The 20,774-nt window shown below is 37.8% G+C and overlaps 1 protein-coding gene across 2 annotated transcripts in view; it reads left to right on the top strand.

The window, feature by feature from the left end:
• Positions 1–5,110: 5,110 nt before the first annotated feature.
• col1a2 (collagen, type I, alpha 2) overlaps positions 5,111–20,774 on the top strand; it is a 50,497-nt gene continuing 34,833 nt past the window's right edge. For both annotated transcript variants that reach the window (XM_043689936.1, XM_043689937.1), the window contains exons 1-12: positions 5,111–5,310; positions 9,330–9,346; positions 9,451–9,471; positions 11,487–11,531; positions 11,829–11,906; positions 13,324–13,374; positions 16,487–16,531; positions 16,685–16,738; positions 16,829–16,882; positions 19,274–19,327; positions 19,516–19,569; positions 19,684–19,737. In XM_043689936.1, the coding sequence (XP_043545871.1) occupies positions 5,229–5,310; positions 9,330–9,346; positions 9,451–9,471; positions 11,487–11,531; positions 11,829–11,906; positions 13,324–13,374; positions 16,487–16,531; positions 16,685–16,738; positions 16,829–16,882; positions 19,274–19,327; positions 19,516–19,569; positions 19,684–19,737 (609 nt within the window). In that variant the 5' untranslated portion in view covers positions 5,111–5,228. The remainder of the gene's footprint in view (positions 5,311–9,329; positions 9,347–9,450; positions 9,472–11,486; positions 11,532–11,828; positions 11,907–13,323; positions 13,375–16,486; positions 16,532–16,684; positions 16,739–16,828; positions 16,883–19,273; positions 19,328–19,515; positions 19,570–19,683; positions 19,738–20,774) is intronic.

Genomic DNA, 20,774 nt, shown 5'->3' with positions numbered 1-20,774 from the left:
ATCGAGGTTGTGGGAGTCGGTGGGTTTGTAAAAAATGTCAGTGTCAAGTCGGTCGTCATTAATGGAGATGGAGAGGTCGTGGAAGGGGAGGGAGGTGTCAGAGATGGTCCCGGTAAATTTAAGGTCAGGGTGGAATGTGTTGGTGAAGTTGATGAATTGCTCAACCTCCTCGAGGGAGCATCTAAAATCTAGTTTCAACCTTGGTCTGTGTGTGTTCGTGGGTGAAGATGTGTGCTCTGAGGGTTACAACTAACAAACCCCACTGTCATCCCTGCACTGCAGGTAAAACGATGTGAATATTTCCCTCTTTGTTGTGAAAGCCAAAAATCAAGTGATGCCACAGTCGAAAGGAAACAAGGCAAAGATCTTTAAGCAGGCATGCAAAGCCAAGCATCTCAAAATTAATGGCTAACTTATCAACATCAGTGCTGTTGGTGTCAATCAATGTAACAAATGCAAGGTCCCATCATCTATTCTTCATAGAACTCAGACACTTGTCCATACATCATTTTTGCACTTCTCATTCTCATTTCTCATTTCTAATCTGTGTCTATGTTTGTTGCATTATTATTTCTTCTCTACATTCAGGAACTAACGGGTTATACTTTAAAAGCCACTTAGCTGTTTCCCTGTTGTGAGCTTTCTCTCACAGGTTTCTCCATGGTCAGCTGTGAATTTCACTGTGTGTTAATTTTTCATAGACCATCTCCGAAATCAAACAGCAAAGGCAATAGCTGTGCGAGGTCAGGCAACACTGTTGGTTTCTTTCTCCATTCGAATCATTCCCATGTGGTCACTGCCCCTGCCTTTGTCTGTCTTCCTCCTTTTTAAAGTGCCGTTGTTTTGATCTATTTCCCCCAAAGTTCCAAACAATGCAACAGCTTAAGAAACAGTAATTACTACTCCTAGAATTTGAGGAAATCAATTCCAACACTGAAAATACCTCAGGAAAGGCTCAGCTCTTTAAGCCACAATTTTTTGCTGTCCTCCATCTTGGATTATCCGGAATTCATTTGTGCAATTCTGGTCACCCTGCTATAAGAAGGATGTTGTGAAACTTGAAAGAGTTCAGAAAAGATTTACAAGGATGTTGCCAGGGTTGGAGGGTTTGAGCTATAGGGAGGGGCTGAATAGGTTGGGGCTGTTTTCTCCAAAGCATCGGAGGCTGAGGGGTGACCTTATAGAGGTTTATAAAATCATGAGGGGCATGGATAGGGTAAATAGACAAGGTATTTTTCCCTGGGTCGGGGGAGTTCAAAACTACAGGGCAAGGTTTAAATTGAGAGGGAAAAGATATAAAAGGGATCCAAGGGGCAACATTACATGCAGAGGGTGGTGCGTGTATGGAATGAACTGCCAGAGGAAGTCGTGGAGGTTTGTACAATTACAACATTTAAAAGGCATGGGTATATGAACAGGAAGGATTTAGAGGGATATGGGCCAACTGCTGGCAAACAGGACTAGATTAATTTAGGATATGTGGTCGGCATGGACAAATTGGACCAAAAGTTCTGTTTCCATGCAATTTATCTCAATGACTATAACAAATGCAGTCATTATTAACTCATGGAGTACTGGTTAAATTGGCTGCTGTATAAGTTCATTCTGGAAGAAAGGTATGTGCATTGGAAGGTTTTGTTTTTAGATTAATCTTGTTGAAATGAACCAAGTGTTTGGGTGAATAAAGAAGGACAATCAGTTCATCTCTGTTCACGCCAGAGGTTTGACTATTTGACATCATAAATGGTGGAACTCTGTTGGGGACTGGTGTCTGAAGACCCAAGTGGCCATGTTGGTGTTGCAAATTGGGGTTTGCCTTCTGTTATTATCCCCATCTTCTGTTTCAGATCTACCAGAAGCTTCCAGCTGAATGGGATCTTCATTCAGCCTCCTGTGGGGCAGGGTCTCAGAGGTTTGTGGAGTGGCTATTTCCCATAGACAGATCTTATTACGCACTTGACTCTTCTAGCAGTGTGTGTGTGTGGTGAATGTGGTAGTGCCACACCGTCAGAAAAGGACCAAGAGGAGCAAATTGATTATCTTGGCTGTTCTGGTGAGGGTATTAAACATCTTCGGCAAATCCAATAGTCCCGCCTTTCAAGGACTGGCGTTCAGAGCAACCATTGCCTCACCATAGCGTTGGCAACTGTCCCATTAGGATAGAAGAGAAATTCTGAGATATTTTAAACCCAGAAATCCCTTTACCCTCGATTCTCTGATAAGCTGCTTACAGAAATAAAGAGGCAGAGTATATTGGTCTGCAATATGACTGTAAAATATGCGGATTTTGGAGTGATTTGATCCAGTAAACTTCACCTTAACCATTGAAATTTTGCATTAAAGTCAGTCAAACTTTTGCTATCGCTGAATACTTCAAAGTGGAATTCGACCACTTCCCAGCTTTGACCTTGAGTTGGTGTAAATGCATTGGATTGATGTGAAGTAATTTAACTGACACGTTGGCATGACGCTCACCGTTAATGGTGTCATATTATTATTGTTTTTTTTTAGACAATTCAAAAAGAGACTCGCTAACGCTCTGTTTGGTCAAGCATTGTCATGCAACATCTGTCCGAAGGTTTCAGAATCACTCTCCAGATCAACTTCTTTCTTTAATTGCTAGATGATGTGTTTCACACAAAATGGAAGTTGTCTCTTAATATTTTTCATTCATTTGGCGGATCGCGCAGGGGGAGGTTGCTTGCCTTTCTCTGTGGATCACAGTCATTTGAAAAACATGTCCAGAAGTGGATTACCAGTGAAAGGCTGACTCCTTCACAGACTAAAACCAAAACAGCCGATAGAACTATTGTCTCCAGGATCCGGGCATATTGCACTCTCTATTTCAGAAGTAAACATTATTCAAACAATATGAGCTCACAGTCTGTTGAAATGTGAAAACGGCGTGAATGAATATGCCTCCATCACCCAATTTCACATCTGGCTACCATCGATACCTTTCTTTTCTGAAGTGATAAGGAGACTGCTCTAAGCAGGGTGCTGGAGACGGCTGCTACTTCTCTCTGCCTGGGCATGATTTCTCTTGCCCTGTTCTCTTTAGTTAAGTGAAATAACAGCAGCCAGATTTTGTTCCCTCTGGGCGCTCGCCTGTGTTAACAATTCTCTGATAATACTGGACATCGCCAGATAAAAGACACGCAGCATTCCTCCATCCGAGAATCTTTCGAAAGTTAAAGGAAGGGCTCGTTTGAAATAATGCAACACTTTGCTTGCCTTATTGTTCTATCTTTTTTTTTTCGAATGCACTGCCAGCGAAATATTCGTCCTACAATATGTGGGATTTGATGAAGTTGCTCGGTTGCGCAGCATTTTTGTATGAGGTTTGAATGATTTATGCCCAACCCAGCCGACACAAAAGGAATCTGAACATGTGGCATCTTTTTCTAGCTCTGTGCTGCAGATAAGAGCGCGTGTCTGGTCATCTGGGGAGAACAGAAACCCCGATCACAGCCAGCACTCCTACTTTAAGTATAACCCCCTTTCAAACAGGTCGCTGTGTCATTAGTGGCTTTCCCCAAATAGATGTGCAACGATGAACTTGAAATTCATGTCCTTGCCTAACGAAATCATCGAGAAGTCAGTGGTAGATAGGGTTAGGGTGCTTTCTGTGTGGATTCAGAATAACAGCACCACCCCATGCCCCCCTCCCCCCCCCACACACAAATCAAATTGTGTTCATGTGATGAAACTTGAATTTGGAACTGAATTCCAGTTTTTTTTTAAGAACTGACACAATTAAATGCACTTCCGTTAAGCCACGAGTACAGTTTCGATGTAGTCTGTCTGATGGACTCTGACAAGAATGAACACCCTTTGGTTTACGAATGACAATAGTCGCAACACCACTCTAATGAGGGCAACTCTGAGTGGCGTTAGGGTTCAAGAGAAAAGGATGTCATGTTAACAGCATCATGACTGTGAAAAGTTTTGTAAGCTTTTCTTTGCAGGAGACATTTGTGCTATAGCTTTATTGAACGAATCGTTTCGTTCACAGGGGAAAAAGAACAGCGTGATTTATTTATTTAACGAAAAGGAGATTTTGTTCAGAGGGGGATAAAGTGCTTCTCATCGGAGCTGATGGGAGGGTTTAATTTGCACTCGGTGCCTGTTCATTTACTGCCCTGTGTAATCCTAAAAGTGATTTGTGGCAAACAATGAAAAGAAAATGATGTAGATTAAATGCAGATTCAAAAGAATAGTGTGTTTTTATGGTGTATTTTTCGTTTCGTCGGATTTATCTTATTGTGAACTTTTGACGTCTCATATCCTTCACGGTAACCCTCAAGGTGATGTCCTGTGTGTGCAAGTAAGGAGAAAAGGAACCTATTTCTCTTCACACATGCACCTGAATCCACAGTTCGGTTGCCCCTGTTCCTGTGTAATCTGAGCTCCTGCCGTTTACACGTGTTGTTCCTGATAAGAAAGGCAGTGAAACCGTTTAGCAGATAAGAAAACCGGAGGCATTTTAAAAAGCTGGTCAAAGTATTCAGCACAGATTGAGGGAACGGGCGCTTCGTGTGCTCTGGAGTGGGCGGGGGGGGGGGGGGAGGGTGTGGAGCTCAAATTGTCATCCTTTGATTTCGCTGTTCTTTCTTCCCATTAAGAATAAATGTCCAAGTTTCTGCTAAATCCAGCGGAATTTAATAAGTGGCGAGCAATCACCACAAGTACGCGTTCTTTCTTAGATGACGGTTAGCCCTGATGGTGAACAGGTCTACACTGTACTCAAGGCAAACGGTCTGGTTCCTCCAGTTGCCCTTTTTTTTTCTGGCCCGGCTTTGTGAGCAGGACAGGAGAAGGTTGCTGACACGTTAGGTATCAAAGTGGGTCACATATTAAATACCCCAAGACAGCTCGCGAAGTCTGAGCCGACAAAGCAGAGGGCTGGATCTAATTAAGTGTTTCTGGATTCGTCACTGTAATGATGCAGTGCCAGTATTCCCCTGGCAGACTGGGAGCATTGGAACATGCTCCTCCAATGGACCTGTTGGGGTTGAAAGCATTGGGCCGTAGGGTTTCTATTGGTTAGGGGGATGTCCTGACACGCAGACAGGGATCCTCCTGCACTATAAGAAGGGTACATCACGCTGGAGATACGGCAGGAGGGTTCTGTAAAGTCTGGAGTTATCATCACCTCTGTTTTATGCTTGCTGGGTAAAAAGGCTGGGCTTTTTTTCACAAGGAGTCTGCATGTCTAACATTTAGACATGCTCAGCTTTGTGGATACACGGATTTTGTTGCTGCTTGCAGTAACGACGTTCGTTGCAAGAGGCCAATATGAAGACGAATGTAAGTGCCCCTTTTAAATCTGACAATATAATGTATATGTTTGTTTCGAAGCTGCAGCCCAGTAAGATAACGCATGCCAGATTCTTTCAGAAACCCGAAGTTCCAACTTATCAAAACGTATAGCAGTGAAACAAGAAAAAAATAAAGTTTAAAATCATTGTGACCCTTTATAAATCCAGTAGTTTGCAATGAACAATTTTTTTAAAACCAATAAGTTAATACCATAGCAAAGGAATCGTCTATCGCACCTTTTTATTTCGTAAAATATATATGTAGATATTTGGTTAAAATTAATGCCTTTCGAAATACTCAAAGGTGTGGTCGCACAGACGTCGAACTTTTAACGAAAACTAACGCGGGTGTATTCAGCATGTTCCATCGGATCCTTGGGCGTCAGTTTAAGTTCGGTTTCATTGAGCCCAGATATAAGAGTCTGTGGTCAACATCAAGATAGAGGGGGGGGGTGAAAGAACAATAAATAACGAAGTATCTAGTCTGGGTGGGGGTCACTTTATATTAGTACAGTAGATGAAAGTCATCTTTTCCATGACAATGCGGGGCTGGGCACAGAGGCGGCGAGGATGTCGACATACCGCCACCTCGCGGTCATCTTTCCACTTGCATCCGGCGTTTCGCTTCGTTGTTCTAGCGACTATTGAGACCCTTTGACTGAACCTTAAATTTAACACGTTTTTAAGGATATCAGTTCTAATTTCTGAAATCATTGGAGAGTAGGCTTGTTAAATTCTAGTGTCTCAAACGAGCGAATATTTCCTTCTTGTGGATGCTTCCAATCTGCTCAGCTCATGCTGTTTGGGGGAAATTAACGCCGTTTAGCATCTGCCCACTTGAATTCAGGGCGCTTTATGGAATCTTAAATTTCAGATGGGATGTATCTGGACCCAAAGAGGGCGTGGTATTATCAAGGGGGCGAGTTCTTGACAATGTGTGAGAGCTCAGCCGGTCTGATCATTGGCGGCAGTGAGGGTTTACCTGTAGGATCTCAGCGGCTCCAAATATAATTCCCTAAAGACCCAGAACGCGCGTAATGACAATCTTCTCGTTAATAACAAATGTGCCTCGGATCGTTTAATGCACGTAACAAATTGCATCTTTATATATCACCTATAGTGTATCTTAATGATGTATGCTTATAAACACACATGTCCAAATTTTGTACGGCCACACACACACCTCCCTACATAGACCCACGCAATTATTTCAACCAACCTGCTCGGACGTGCTTTACATAACACTCCTCCTGGGCAGGTGGGACTTGAACTCCGACGTTCTGGCCCAGTGACAGGGATATGAGTACAGCAGCTCATACACAGCGACACTGCCTGGCAACTGAGAAAATCTGAATGCAGCCAGGAACTTTAGGGGCCCCCTACCGTCCATTCAAACTCGAGGCCGATTTGGTCGCGGTGAAAGCCTGGGTTTGGAGATGGCTTTTTTAATTCCACAAATTGGGAATCAGTAGTGAGGACATCGGTGCAATATTACACGTATTTGATCTTTATGACTATATTGCACAAGTAATTTGATCTTTAGTATTTTCACAGGATTTGTTTTCTCCTTTTTTTTTGCTGAGGGGATTTCTTATACGGCAGTTCTAATGTTTTAGTCCATCTATCTGTGTGGCCACAATAAATAACCTTCAGTTGTATACGTGGCAAGGTTGTTTTGTACAACGCAAATTATCTCCTTACGGAAGCGATTAAGTTTCATCTACTGAATGTGCAAAATCTATCTGTAATTTCTAGAATATTCTTAAATTGCACAGTATTCGCTTAAGGACAAATTATTAATCAAGTTATTTTAATCTAAATATGATAATGTCCAGCATTACATAAATATCGCATGGTCAACATGATGGAAATGTTTTTATTTTAAATTACATGTATCTGACACTGCACTGTTTCATACTCAAATATCCTTGCCACTATCAAACTAGCAAATATACACAGTAAAATGCCAAGCAAGTTTATTAAGCTCTAATGAACAACGTGGCTTCAGTACGTTGAAAGCATCTGTATGTGCACAAGACATGTGGTTTGTGGCCACTTGCCATCATCTCCCTGTCACCTCAGATCAATGTAGCGGTGCAGGGTGAATCAAAGTGCAGGAAATTAAGAGCAAGGTGTTGAAACCTCAGCCTTATTGGCCGGTCTGGTGTGATAACATTGGACATTGGGCAGGTGCTGCCTACAGTCATAGGGGGAGGAAATGTCATGTGAATGTCAAACCGGATCCTATAAGGCTTAACTGGTCTTCCAGATCACACGCTTTTCTACATCGCAGTTTTCATCAGACTCATTGGACTATTAATGTCAGTATATAACTGGACTCCAAAATGAAATCTGATCATTATCTATCTTAAAGAGATTTAATATTTGTTTGGAGAGTATATGAACTATAAATCATTTGAGCTGATGTAAATACATAGCAATTTTTTAAAAAATCAATGATTAAAACATTAATTCAGTAAATAATAGATATTTAATTTATTAATGTACATTGAATGATATAAAATATTTACTAAAATTAAGGTTAGAAAGAACTTTTAAATGCAGTACCAGGTTTCTTTTTAGAATTTTATTGGGTTTTCCAGAAAGCAAAGAAACTTTATGACCGTTTTAAAATGAAGAGTATTTTTTAGAATCATCCCTTTATTCATACTATTTTCTTTCATGGCTAAGATTAATATACACCATGTATTTAAATGGTAATACATAATAGAATGACATCAGAAAATTTACTTAAATAAATTCCAAAACAAGCTCTGCAAATTTGGTGTAAAATATGCATTTTGGTTGACACAGTGATAACAATGGATATCTCCTTTGTTACCTCTAGCTGAAGATGGATTTCTCTTTTATCTCACAGAGCTTATTTCTATTCAGATGTGGTGTGGATCCCACATTAATAATTAATTGAGACCTAACAGAAAAAAAACAGTTCACATGGGGAAGGGGATAAACAAGACATTGTATTAACTGTTACATTTGGTTTAACATTATCAATTCATACTGCGCAATGTAGTGGCATTAGATATTGTATTTTTATTCTTTGGGACTGAGAGTGAAGTCGAATATACTGTGTTAGGATAAGAGATGTTTTCTTTAACTCAATAAGCAATTTTTAAAAATCTGTGTAAACTGAATTTGGACAGGCTAAAACACTCGTTACAAAATTCAAAGAGCACAATTCTCATGTTTTGTCAACAAATGACTACCTTTCTTGTCAAAGTCTCAAGTAAAACTTGAAGGATGAACTTCTGACAGTGAGTGTTGGGATTCAACAAATTGTCATTGAACTTCCAGCTTTGTTGCTTCTGATCTCTGAGAACTTCATGCTGCGTACCTGAAATTAGGACCTGTTTCATTTATTTATGAATGCAAAATGCACCAAAAATGCAGAACTTCTTTTAAATTTTGATTCCATAGTTCTTGTTATAGTTCTTAGAATTATGATGTCTACCAATTACAAATGATTAAATTTATTTTTGTTGTAGTTTACTTTGTAAGCTCCTATGAACATGCAATTATAATAATAACACTCTAACTGTTGTTATTATCATCACTATCCAAACCACAACTGAGACCAGGTACAGTGCGGTTCTGCTGTGGAGTACTGCTAAGTATTTAAGATGATAAATTTTATGACCAATATAAGAAAGATATTTTTGTTTATGGAGCTTAAACCTTTATTTTATAATATATTGTGAAAAACATTATAGATGGCATTTTAGACATAGGAGAAGGTTTTACTCTGTTACTCTTCGTAAATTAATACATGAAATGCAGCATACCATGAATTTCTCACTGGAAATAGTGAATAGTAAAACATTCTGTCACTTTTAACAGAACTATACATTGTATCCTTATCCATACCATTGAATTAATCAGGAGAAGTTTAAACCAAAATGCTTTACATATGGAGTATTGCTACATGATTACAGTTACAGAGATGATAGATTCATAACTAACATCATCTTTTCTGTTCTTTGTCTACAGATGTATACGAAAACAACGTAAGTATTAATAAACATTATGCTTTATTCTTAGAAATTCCATGGTACTTTGATTTTGTCTAAATGAGATAACTAATTAATTTGTTTCTTCTTGCTTATTGTAGGCCTATCAAGATGAATTAACAGTAAGTGTAATTGTATTTGTTTTCTTTGTGTGATTATCCGGTATGGGGCATTTCCACAAATTGCTGAACAAAGCCCTTCAAGACACAATAAAAACATTATTATTTCAACTGGAAATTACTATATTAATGCAAGATAAAGGCATAATCCATGGGCCATGATTATTACCTTGCTCATGATATTCACTAATTGTAGTCTCTGTCACACCAATTCACTAATGTGGCATACATAACACAACATACCACAGATTTTAACAGCCTTTATCTGCATTGTGTCCACTAGCTTGATAAAAATGAAGAGGCAACAGAAAAATTAGATCACAAAAAAATTTCATGCTCAGTTTACATTTGAGATGGTCAATATGTGAGATGAAAGAGCTGCGTCAGGTTGGTATACTTCCCCCTCCCCCTACATTCTACTCCTGTTTCTCACTTGTCAGCCATTTTTGTATTAATTCATGAGGTACGGTCTTTGATAGTAAGACCTGCATTTATTGCATATCCTTAAATTGTCCTTAAGATAGTGGTGGTGAGCCACCTTCTTGAATACAGTGGTTTGACAGGCCATTTCAGGGTGCATTTAAGGATCAACCGTGTTTTCAAAGCTGACTCATGGTATCAACAGCACTGGATTTTTGTTCAATGATCATGAAGACACTAGGTGTGATTTTTATGTTTTTATTTATGGTTTCGTGTGCTCACCTTTCCTATGGGGCCTCTCTCTTTGTGGGCAGCTGTTGTCACACATTCTTCTCCAGTGTTGATCACAGCATGGTCTGACATTGTAAAACTTGCATGAATGCCTTAAAGGGGCTGCAGATCAATTGAATGATGTACCTTGTTTTCCAGCATCTATGAAGTAATTCTCCTTGTTTAAATATAAAGCTGTATTCAACAGCGCGGCTGAGCCCTGACAAAGCTCACCAAAATGAACTGATAGAGGCTCTGAACCAGAACTTAAAAGATGGACCAAACTGAGTTGACATGTTGCATAAGCTTTCCATTTCTTGTTCATATATTTTGACCCAGTACCCAAGGTCCAATATCAAGCAGCCCAGATTAAACCTTTGGCTGTAGCATATGATGAAGCAAACGTACAACACTCGCACATTTATCCTGACTGCTTACCATTTTAATTAGACAGCTTTTCATTTTATCACTTTATCATAGTACCTAAATATATTGACTGAGAGTGACAATAAGCAAAGTTGAAAAGGGAAATTAGAAATAATAGTTATTTAGATGAAGATTGCAAGTCTGCAAAAATAGAACTTGCAATGTCACTAAATGCCTTGCAACCCCCAGCATTTTCAGTGTGTGTTGTTTCATTTTCAACTAATGATGCACTTTTGATTTTAAAATATTCATTCCAAGTATTTAAAGTATTCATTCCAAGTCTTTCGGAACATCCTTTGCAAAACATGTTTGTCTCTTTTTACAAACTTGCAGGCTTTTAAGGTTTCTGTCAGCCCTGGTTCTGTGATAGCAGAATGGTCAAAGCACATGCTCCATTCTACAGGCTTGACCATATGATCTAAGCTGACCCTTCAGAGCAGTACTGAAGGACTGCTGGATTGTCAGAGATGTTGTAATTTGAATAATTTTAAATGTAGCCCCACCTACCCTCCCCGATTTAGTAAAAGATTTCATGGACCAATTCAAAAAATAGAACAATTCTCCATGTGTCAGCCAACATGTATCCCTCAACTAATATCACCAAAAATAGAAACCCTCATTATTTATCTCATTGCTGCTCATGAGAGTTTGCTAAAATAGCTGCCACGATTCCCTACAGGACAGTAGTACGTTTCAATTGTACTTCAGTAACTGTGAAGTGTTTGGAGACCCAAAGATCTTCTTTCCATCTAATGTGTTAAACATATCTCCAAAAGAGTCTTATCAATCCAGGGAAGTGTAATGTGAAAATCTTCCAATCATTGTTAAGCATTATATAAACTAAATTCTTTGAATGATGTTAAAGTTTTGTAAGTCTAAATTGATTCAAATATTTATTTCAGGGACCACAAGGACCCCCTGGAGATCGAGGCCCATCTGGAGACAGGGTATTTATTTTTGAATTTGTTGTGTTTCTATCAAATAGATTTTTTTAAAGAAGTTAAATGATTCAATTTAACCTGTTTTGGAAAAATTGCTGCTACCATGTGATATTGTCTGAGGTTTTGCTTTCCATTTACAATATTGAAGTTGATTGAGTTTATAATAATTTAAATTAATACTAAAATGGATAGTCGATGCTGCTATATACTATGTCAATTAAATTGTAAAATGTTGACATTTGTACTGTCTAAAAACTATATGCCTATGGTGCATAGTCACAATTTACACACTTTCTATCATAGGGACCCTCAGGACCAGACGGCAAAGATGGACTACCAGGCACTCCAGGCCTTCCCGGACTACCAGGCCCACCTGGCCCTGTAAGTTATTCACGAAAACATAACTAATCCATCAGCTATCAGACCAGCCTCAGTTGTAATTTATTTCTATGACAAATGGCACAATCTACACTAAACATGTAGTCTATCTCCCAACTTTGTGTTCTTCCAAGAGCAATAAGAAACATACTTAGTTAAATTTCCCGAGTGCTGGAAATCTGAAATAAATGACGAAATTGCTGGAGCGATTCAGCACATCTGGCAGCAACTATGGACAGAAAGCAGAGTTAAAGCTTTGAGTCTAGTTCCGAAGAAGAGTCTCTGGACTCAAAATGTTAACTCTGATTTCTCTCCATAGATGCTGCCAGACCTGCTGAGTTTCCACAGAAATGTCTGTTTTTGAAACTTATTTAGTTCTTGGTTTTGCTGTACCATTAGTTTAATATAAACACATGATTTAAATCAGATCATATTGATTAAAAAAAAAGGATAGTTGTGACAACTGTCCAGTGCATTGGCCAGACACCAATCCTCTATATTCTAAGGGTAGGGCCATTTGGGCCTACCCTTAGAACCTATGAAATTCTCTCCCTCAGAAAGCAGTTGAGGACAAAATACTGAATGTTTTCAGGAAGGATTGAGATATAGTTCTTAGGACTGAAGGAATCAAAGAGTATGAGGAGAAAGCAGGCACAAGTACTGAGTTGGATGATGAGCCATGATTATATTGAATGGTGGAGCAGGCTTGAAGGGCTGAATTGCCTACTCCTGATCCTACTTTTTATATTCTATCTTCTCAAGATGCTTTCAGGAGGATAATGCAAAAGTAATAGCATTATACCTAAGTCTATCCCTGCATTCATCCGATATATACACAATCATATCTTCCTACTTGGGGTGGGGGAATGGAGTGAAGGAACCAAAATCCTAATTGATTTGTTTACTTTTGATTAACTTGTGGATGCTAGAACTGATTTTTGGTCCACTGCATTACCCCGACTAAGTTCAGTTAGGTTCTTCATCCAGACTTTCCTACACCACATAATAACATTGAGGAAGAATTGTCAGTCAGCTCTGTTTTTATTTGATTTTAAATGTTAGCAATTAATGTTTAAATATAACCAAAAAGGAAAACAAGAGCAGTGAAAAATTTTAAAATATAGTTTGATTTCTCAGTCCTACTTCATTATCTTATCTCCACTTTCATGCTTGTAGACAATTGGTTAATAAGGATGTTGGGATTACTGTGTGTTTGGAAGAATTTTGTGCCGGTTACTATTTTTGCTATGTATATTTTTGATTCTGAAGATCAATAGACAATGTATGTATCCATGTGATTACACCATTTTTCTGCGTAAACAGGGTGCTTTTAACAGAATCAATATTTCCATGATAAGATAGAAGTTAATATTCAGTTGCAGTCTCTCTTTAAGGAAAAATATCTTTGTTTTCTCCTCAGAGTTTTGCTGCTCAGTACATTAAACGGGACGAGATGACACCAGGAATTGTGGTATGCATTTACAAACTTTGCCCTAACATTTCATCGTAGGTAAATTTCATGATACAGGACTCCCTTCTTGCAACCTATGTTTGAAGAGACTCAGTTGAGATAAGATTATGAGATTGTAACAATGATGATTGAGTTTGCATGCCCAGCAAATGTGAGATTGTGGGATCACAATATCAGACTTTATGTAACTCCAACTTTAAATATTCTTTTCTTCACTCCAAGTCCCGTCAGAATCATATATAATTTGACAGCAATCCATTAAAAACTGAAACAATTCAGTTTTTTTAAAGTTGTACACATGTTATAATTTCTGTTAGGAGATATAAGTTAGAAATTGCACCAAAAAGCATCAGTGCAATACTAAAAGGTAGCTGAAAGAATAAAGTTAAAAATCTTTGGTACTGTTAAACTACCTCTTGGGTTACAAGGTTCAGAGTTGCTACACTGTCAGGAGAGATGGTGATTTAGTGGTAATGCCATTTCATTGGTAATCCAGAGATCTTAGCTAACGCTGTAGAGACACGGGTTCATATCCCACCATGGCAGCTGGTGTGATTAAATAAGAAAAAAAAATCTATAATTTAAAGATAATCTGAGTAATGATAACTGTGAAATCATCCTTGATTGCTGTAACAGCCCATTTGGCAGACTAATGCCCAATAGGGGAGGAAATCTACTGTCCTTAGCTGGTCTGGCCTACATATTGCTCTTGACCCACAGCAATGTGGTTAACACTTAAGTGCCCTCTGAAATGGCTGAGTAAATAGGACTGGGCAACAAATGTTGGCCATGACAGTGTTACCCACATCCCGTGAAAGAATAAAAATAGTTATATCTAGGAACTGTTTCTGTACCATTTCTCTATATTAATATCTCACTTAAAACAAGAAATTAAGGATTAGGTAGAATTTAAGGGAACATATCAGTATGAACTATTCCCCAGATTATTTAGTTCAGGACTTGAAGAAAAGAATTGATGAAGTTGCCACCATATTTACTACTACATCTCCTCGGCACAAATACTCTCCTTTTTTTTCTCATGTTGAGCATCACTCTATATAGCTTGTCCAATGATATTTGCTACAGATGTTTCCAAGAACAGCAAGACTAGTTTATAATGCAGAATTCAGAATTTAAAGTTAGTTGGATACTAATTCTGTATTACCCGAACAAAGGAAAAATTGGATTTTCACAAAGAAGAAATCCAAATTGCAGATTTCCATAAACTGAAAAATAACTATAAACTATGTATAAATTACTTTTATTGTTGCAATTATACACGTGATGACAGTGTTTTGCTAAATATCTCCAATCATTTCTAACATAGCAAATCTCATAATTCCCTGCCAAAATGAGACAAAAAACAATAAATATATATTGATTCAAGGGTCAAGGGCATCACTGGCCAAGCCAGTATTTATTACCTATCCCCAAATGCAGTTAAAAGCCAACCACATTTCTGTGGGACAGGAGTCACGTGTAGGCCAGACCAGGTAAGGATGGCAGTTTCCTTCCATAAAGGATGTCAGTGATCTAGATGGAGTTTTTCCCAACAATCAGCAATAGATTCACAGTCATCATTAGACAATTTAATTCCAGATTTGTATTAAATTCAAATTCTACCATGGCAGGATTTGAACATAGACCCCTTGAATATTATCTTCACCTCTAAATTAACAGGCCAGCAATAACACCACTAGGCCATTGCCTCAAAGCATTAAGAATTGTTGCTCTTTTGATTTTCTCTGAAAAGATTATTTAAGTAAAATTATGTAGGCTAAATCAAAATTTGAAGATGGTGAAGAAACCACTAGTAAAATGCAGATGACTATGAATGAAAACATCCACGTGCAGCTTGAACTCTATTGGTTATCAGTAGATTGTATTCCAGTCAAAAATATTGCAGCAGTGAAAGAACTCTTGATTATTATAATCAGAGAACAGATGAAAATCTTGTCTTTCTTTCACTTTATATCGGACAGTTCCTTTTAATGTACACATTTCTTTTGATCTTATACGTACTATTCTAAATTTGGCTCTGATGACAGCTCCCTCTGCTGGAATGTTCAAGCCCCACTTCAGTATTTCAGCAGAAATGTCAGTTGAATCTTGGTGCAGTACGGATGAAATGTTATTGAAGATACTGCCCTTCAGATAACCCATTTGCATGTTTCTTTGGTTCATTTGGATGTTGGAAGTCCAAAGCACTATTAAATAGCAGAGAGAGCCTTTCCAGGGGGGCCTGATCAGCATTTTTCTCTCAATCAACATCATCAAAAACATAGGCAGAAGTGGGTACTGCAGATGCTGGAGATTAGAGTCAAGATTAGAGTGGTGCTGGAAAAGCACAGCAGGTCAGGCAGCATCTGAGGAGCAAGATAAATCGACGTTTCAGGCAAAAGCCCTTCATCATTTTTCCTGCTTCTCGGATGCTGCCTGGCCTGTTGTTCTTTTCCAGCACCATTCTAATCATCAAAAACATAACCTGGTCATTCATATCACTTATTGGTGATGAATAATTAATTGTGACCTTTGTTCACATAAAAATTTACTACACTTCAATGTAATTCATTGTGAAGCCCTTGAGACATTTGTGAGACAAGGTTCAAGTCTTCGTGTATACCTTTAATTTGTAGAGAATTAATTTGTAATCACAGACTGAATTGTTTGAAATATAGATATGTTTAAATACTATCATAAAAACAAAATGCTGTAGAGGCTGGAACTCTAAATAACAACAAGAAATGCTGTAAATACTCAGCAGATCTGGCAGCAGCTATAGGGGGATAGAGAGTAATTGGGTCTGTGAACTTTCATCAAAACATAGCTGCTAAGATGCTATCAATTCAGTGATATAATCACCCAAAGTCAGGTTGTAGTTTAGTAGTTATGGATTACATATTTGTTAAGTGCCAATTGTTTGTAAGAACTGAACCTAAAGTCAGTCAAAAGCATGATGGTGCCTGTGGATTGTTTGTAAGTCAATTATATCTTCAGTCCTCCAATCCTATTTGCCTTTTCCTCATCTATACTCTGTTTATGTATCCAAAGATTGTGTTGTTGCTGTAATACTGATTGTGCACTAATTCTAATATGATCTGCTTTTCTTCAGGGACCACCAGGACCTAATGGCCCACAAGGAGCCTCTGGTGCTCCTGTAAGTTTTACAACTTCATGATATTTTGCTTTTCACCATTTGTAATTGAAACTATGCAACACATTATACTACCTCCATTTGAAATCAATGTGGTTGAAATTTTTTCACATAGTTCTGTCTTGAATTTTTGAAAGTTCCTGCATTCATTTTCAGGGCTCTCCTGGACCCCCAGGAATTCCAGGCATTTCGGGAGAATCTGGTGCAACTGTAAGTATGCTTTTTGTGGCCAGTTAAATCATTTGTGAATCTCTTATTTTATATTGGTGTTGATTTTCATTTTGTCTTTTTATTCACTAGGGTCCACTGGGTCCTCGTGGTCCTCAAGGTGTACCTGGAAAACCTGGTGAAGATGTAAGTGTGTATAAATTTGTATCAATTCATTCACCAAATTGGATTCATTGGTTGCTCTGCCAACATTTATTGGCTCTTGAGAAGGTGGTGCTGTGCCACCATCTTGAAGTTCTGCTGTCCGTGGGGATAAGTACTCCTACAGTGCTGCGAGGCACGGAATTTCAGGAGATTTCAAGGAAGTAATATACAAAACTAGTATTTTTAAATGTTGCCAGCTTCTTGAATAACAATCACTGTATGCATCAGTCAGATAATATCACACATTGGGATGCTTACCCAATCTGAAGATGGTTGTCAATTAGAGATATTTTAAATGCTTCAAACTTATGTCTACAAACTAGAAGTTTGTATTCAGATAATTCTTAAATTCAAACTGTCCAGAACCTGGGATCACAGCCTGAGGATTTGGGGCAGACCATTTAGGATGGAGCTGAGGAGAGATATCCTCACCCAAAGAGTGATTAGCCTGTGGACTTCATTACCACAAGAAGTAGCTGATGCCAAAACATTGAATCAATTCAAGAGGCAGCTGGATATAGCACTTGGGGCCAAATAGGATCAAACGTTTTTGGGAGAAAGCAGGATTAGGCTATTGACTTGGACAATCAGCCATGATCGTGATGAATGGTGCAGCAGTTCCTATCTTCTATGTTTCTATGTTTCTACAGAACTTCGAACAGCCCTTCACTACATTGGTTGAATCCCTAATCCAGAATTGAGCTCAGTAAATATGAAGGGAGAAAATACTTCTGAATTATCAGAGCTTAGAAATGAGTCCTATCACAGTGACTCTTTGTAATTTGTAAATATATTTTAAAGATTTATCCAACTGTGAATTGATTCTGAAATTTGTCTTGGAGATAGATCCATAAATGATCTGCTGTGACTTCTTGAGTTTCATTTGCTCTTTTCTGTGAAAGATAAAGAGCTTTTGTTGGATTATAAGGAAGAAACTAGATGATTCATGAGTTGGGTGACCGTGCATGCATCACATTACCTTCTGTGATTGACAATCACCTGATTTCTTAGAATCCCATTATAGTCAGAACAAACATCTTTGATTACCTTTTGGCAATTAAATGTGAATGGAATCTTATCAATTGTAAAGCAACTCACTTGTTGTACTTTTGTAGCAATGGACATTTTGAAATTAAATCCAATTTCGACCATAATTCCAAAATACGGTGTGTGCTTTGTATTCTGAGGGTAGTAGCTGTTAAATTCATCAATAGTAATTCATGTAGCTTTACTAGAATTGCAAACTTCAGGAAACATTCAACAATGTTCCAATACGCAAATCTAACTGCCAATTTGTAACCATATGAACAAGTAATGTCCCAGGTGCACAACTATGCAATGAAGAAAAATGAAAATTGTTTCATAATTTAATATGTCACTAATATGGATTACAAATCTAAACAGAACACCATTAAGTATGGAAACTTCCTGAATTATGCATCCAATCATCTGTATCCAAGATTTGTTCAATCAGGTCAAGGTTTACTTCTGCTACACATTATGCAATAATATAAATTTTTGGTTATGCACGATAAACAATATAAAAAAAATTAATGAATAATAAATAAATTAATGAATATTGAAGGTAAAATTGGTTTATACCAGTATTTCAAAACAGGCTCATTGTAAATTGACAGTCAGTTTTTCCCTACGTCTGATCTTCTTGCTACTGAAGTGCACAGAACAACAACTCAACTCTTTTAAGTGATTCCTTAATTGGTTTAAAATTAAAAATCCTGGCAATACTTTGCAAATTGAAAATAAAAACTGATACAGTTGCTGATTCAGCCCAAGACTGTTTTGCTTCATTAGTCTAGTCCAATGTCATCCCCTTCATGATTCTAGTTTTTCCATATTTGTCCAAGTTTGTGAGGAGAACTTTGTTATCCTGGGAAGGAAGATAACTAGCCAGCAGTTCCCTGTTCCTTTTACCACCATCTATAACCAGCATCATATTCATGGTTACCCAATGGATTCAAGTTAACTTTTCCATTGTAACTAACAAGTCTAGATCCTTTCTGCAGATATGGCTGGGTGAGATCAGAGGCAGAATTTCAGCCTGAAGTAAAGATAAATACAACTGCCACTTGATCAAAAGACCGAGATCAGGCAACATTGAATCCATCGTGTTTCTGCAAATAATGTGATTATTTCATCAATCTGTTCACCTGATTGAGAATATTCTTTGTGAACATTCTCCTTATCTTAAGAGGTGTTAATGCACCATGAAAAAATATATTAGCAATGTATTTTAGGATATAAAGAATTTCTCACATACCTAAATACAATATAATTCATATAATATTATCAATATTTGTGTATCTCTTCTTTAATTAATCCTTTATTAATACAAAATGTACTTTTTCTTCACAGGGTTCAAATGGCAAACCTGGAAAATCTGGTGAACGTGGTATTGTTGGAGCTCAGGTAAGAATCATTGCACAGTGAGGTTTATACAGATATACAAAATCTCCCATCATCTGCTTTTATGCTATCTGACTTGAGGGCACTGAATACAATACCTATTTTATTACTTCTGTGCCAGACACAGCAACAATGCCAGATTTCTTTCATTTTGAAAAAAATTCAGATGTGTTTCCATTTCCTCTTCTCAGGGTGCTCGTGGTTTCCCAGGAACTCCTGGTCTCCCTGGCAAGAAAGGACACCGAGTGAGTTAAACATCTTATTTGTGACACTTTCAATATCTTTTTTCTACTGCGGTAAATAATTTGTGATACATTTTTAACTGACTGTTTTTTTTATTATCATCCACTTCATAACAGGGTTTTAATGGTTTGGATGGAATTAAGGGAGAGCCAGGTGTTGCTGGTGAGAAGGTAAGAAATAAAGTTACAATTAAGTTACATTAACCTGAACTAGTAAACATTAGTTGGGAGTATGTTATAATACAGCAATAAAGGAATATTCTTTGTACTTACTGCTACTTTCAGTTTATATGCAACATACCTCGATGTCATACAGAAGATTAAACCAAATTCTTTCACATTTTCTAATTATGTTCAGATGTAGAAAACTTCAGATTTTTCTGCATAATTACGTTTTGCCATTTTATGTGCATCTGAAACTTTGAATAATAATGGAGGCAGGATATCCCATATCATACTGATACCAGTGGTAAATTCTTACCCAAGACCAGAAAAATAGGATTACATATAGGGGATCCTAGTTGACTGAAATCATAAGCTTAGGTTTAGACTTTTGTTATGTGTAACCCCCAGTGGTAGTCTTCCTCCATTGACCTCTTAGTTAAAAATGTTGAAGGGAGGTAGTTCATTGCTGCCACATCATAATACTGACACATACAAATCTCTGTAGCAGTATGAGTTTTCCTGGAAATCCAAGCTCTTAGTTCAGATATTTTATGTAGATCTTTCTTCTCGATTTTTGAAATGCATCTTTTTAGACCATACTTTTAAAGTTGCAAATGTAAAATGACGAGTTGTGCCACTCTATCCTGGTTAACAACAACAACATTGCATTAAAGTTAAGTCATACAAAAATATGCCATAAAATGGCCAAAGTCAGAAGCAATTACTTGCAGTTAACGTTATTAGAAAAAATATTCAAAAGGTACCTAATTGCTCTTTTCTTTTCATGCCAGTCCTGGAATTAAAGAATTCTTGACAAGACTGATTAGTCAAGCCAATGTCAAACAAATGGGAATGTAAACCTATGATTTTGGCTAATAGATATATGCCCCAGGAACTGAAGCCTGTTTGGATAATTTCACAAAGAACATGTGCGCAAAAGAAATAATTAAACAGAACAAAACCTTTTGTGGCCTTAATGTGCACATATGGATAGAAAACCAAATGTGCTCAGATTATTGTGTTGGGAGTTGATTTGGCAAATG

This window comes from Chiloscyllium plagiosum, chromosome 5 (genome assembly GCF_004010195.1).
Source record: "Chiloscyllium plagiosum isolate BGI_BamShark_2017 chromosome 5, ASM401019v2, whole genome shotgun sequence".
Classification (NCBI taxonomy): Eukaryota; Metazoa; Chordata; class Chondrichthyes; order Orectolobiformes; family Hemiscylliidae; genus Chiloscyllium; species Chiloscyllium plagiosum.
The sequence above is the reverse complement of the archived record's forward strand: the minus strand, read 5'-3'. Positions and strand labels throughout refer to the sequence as shown.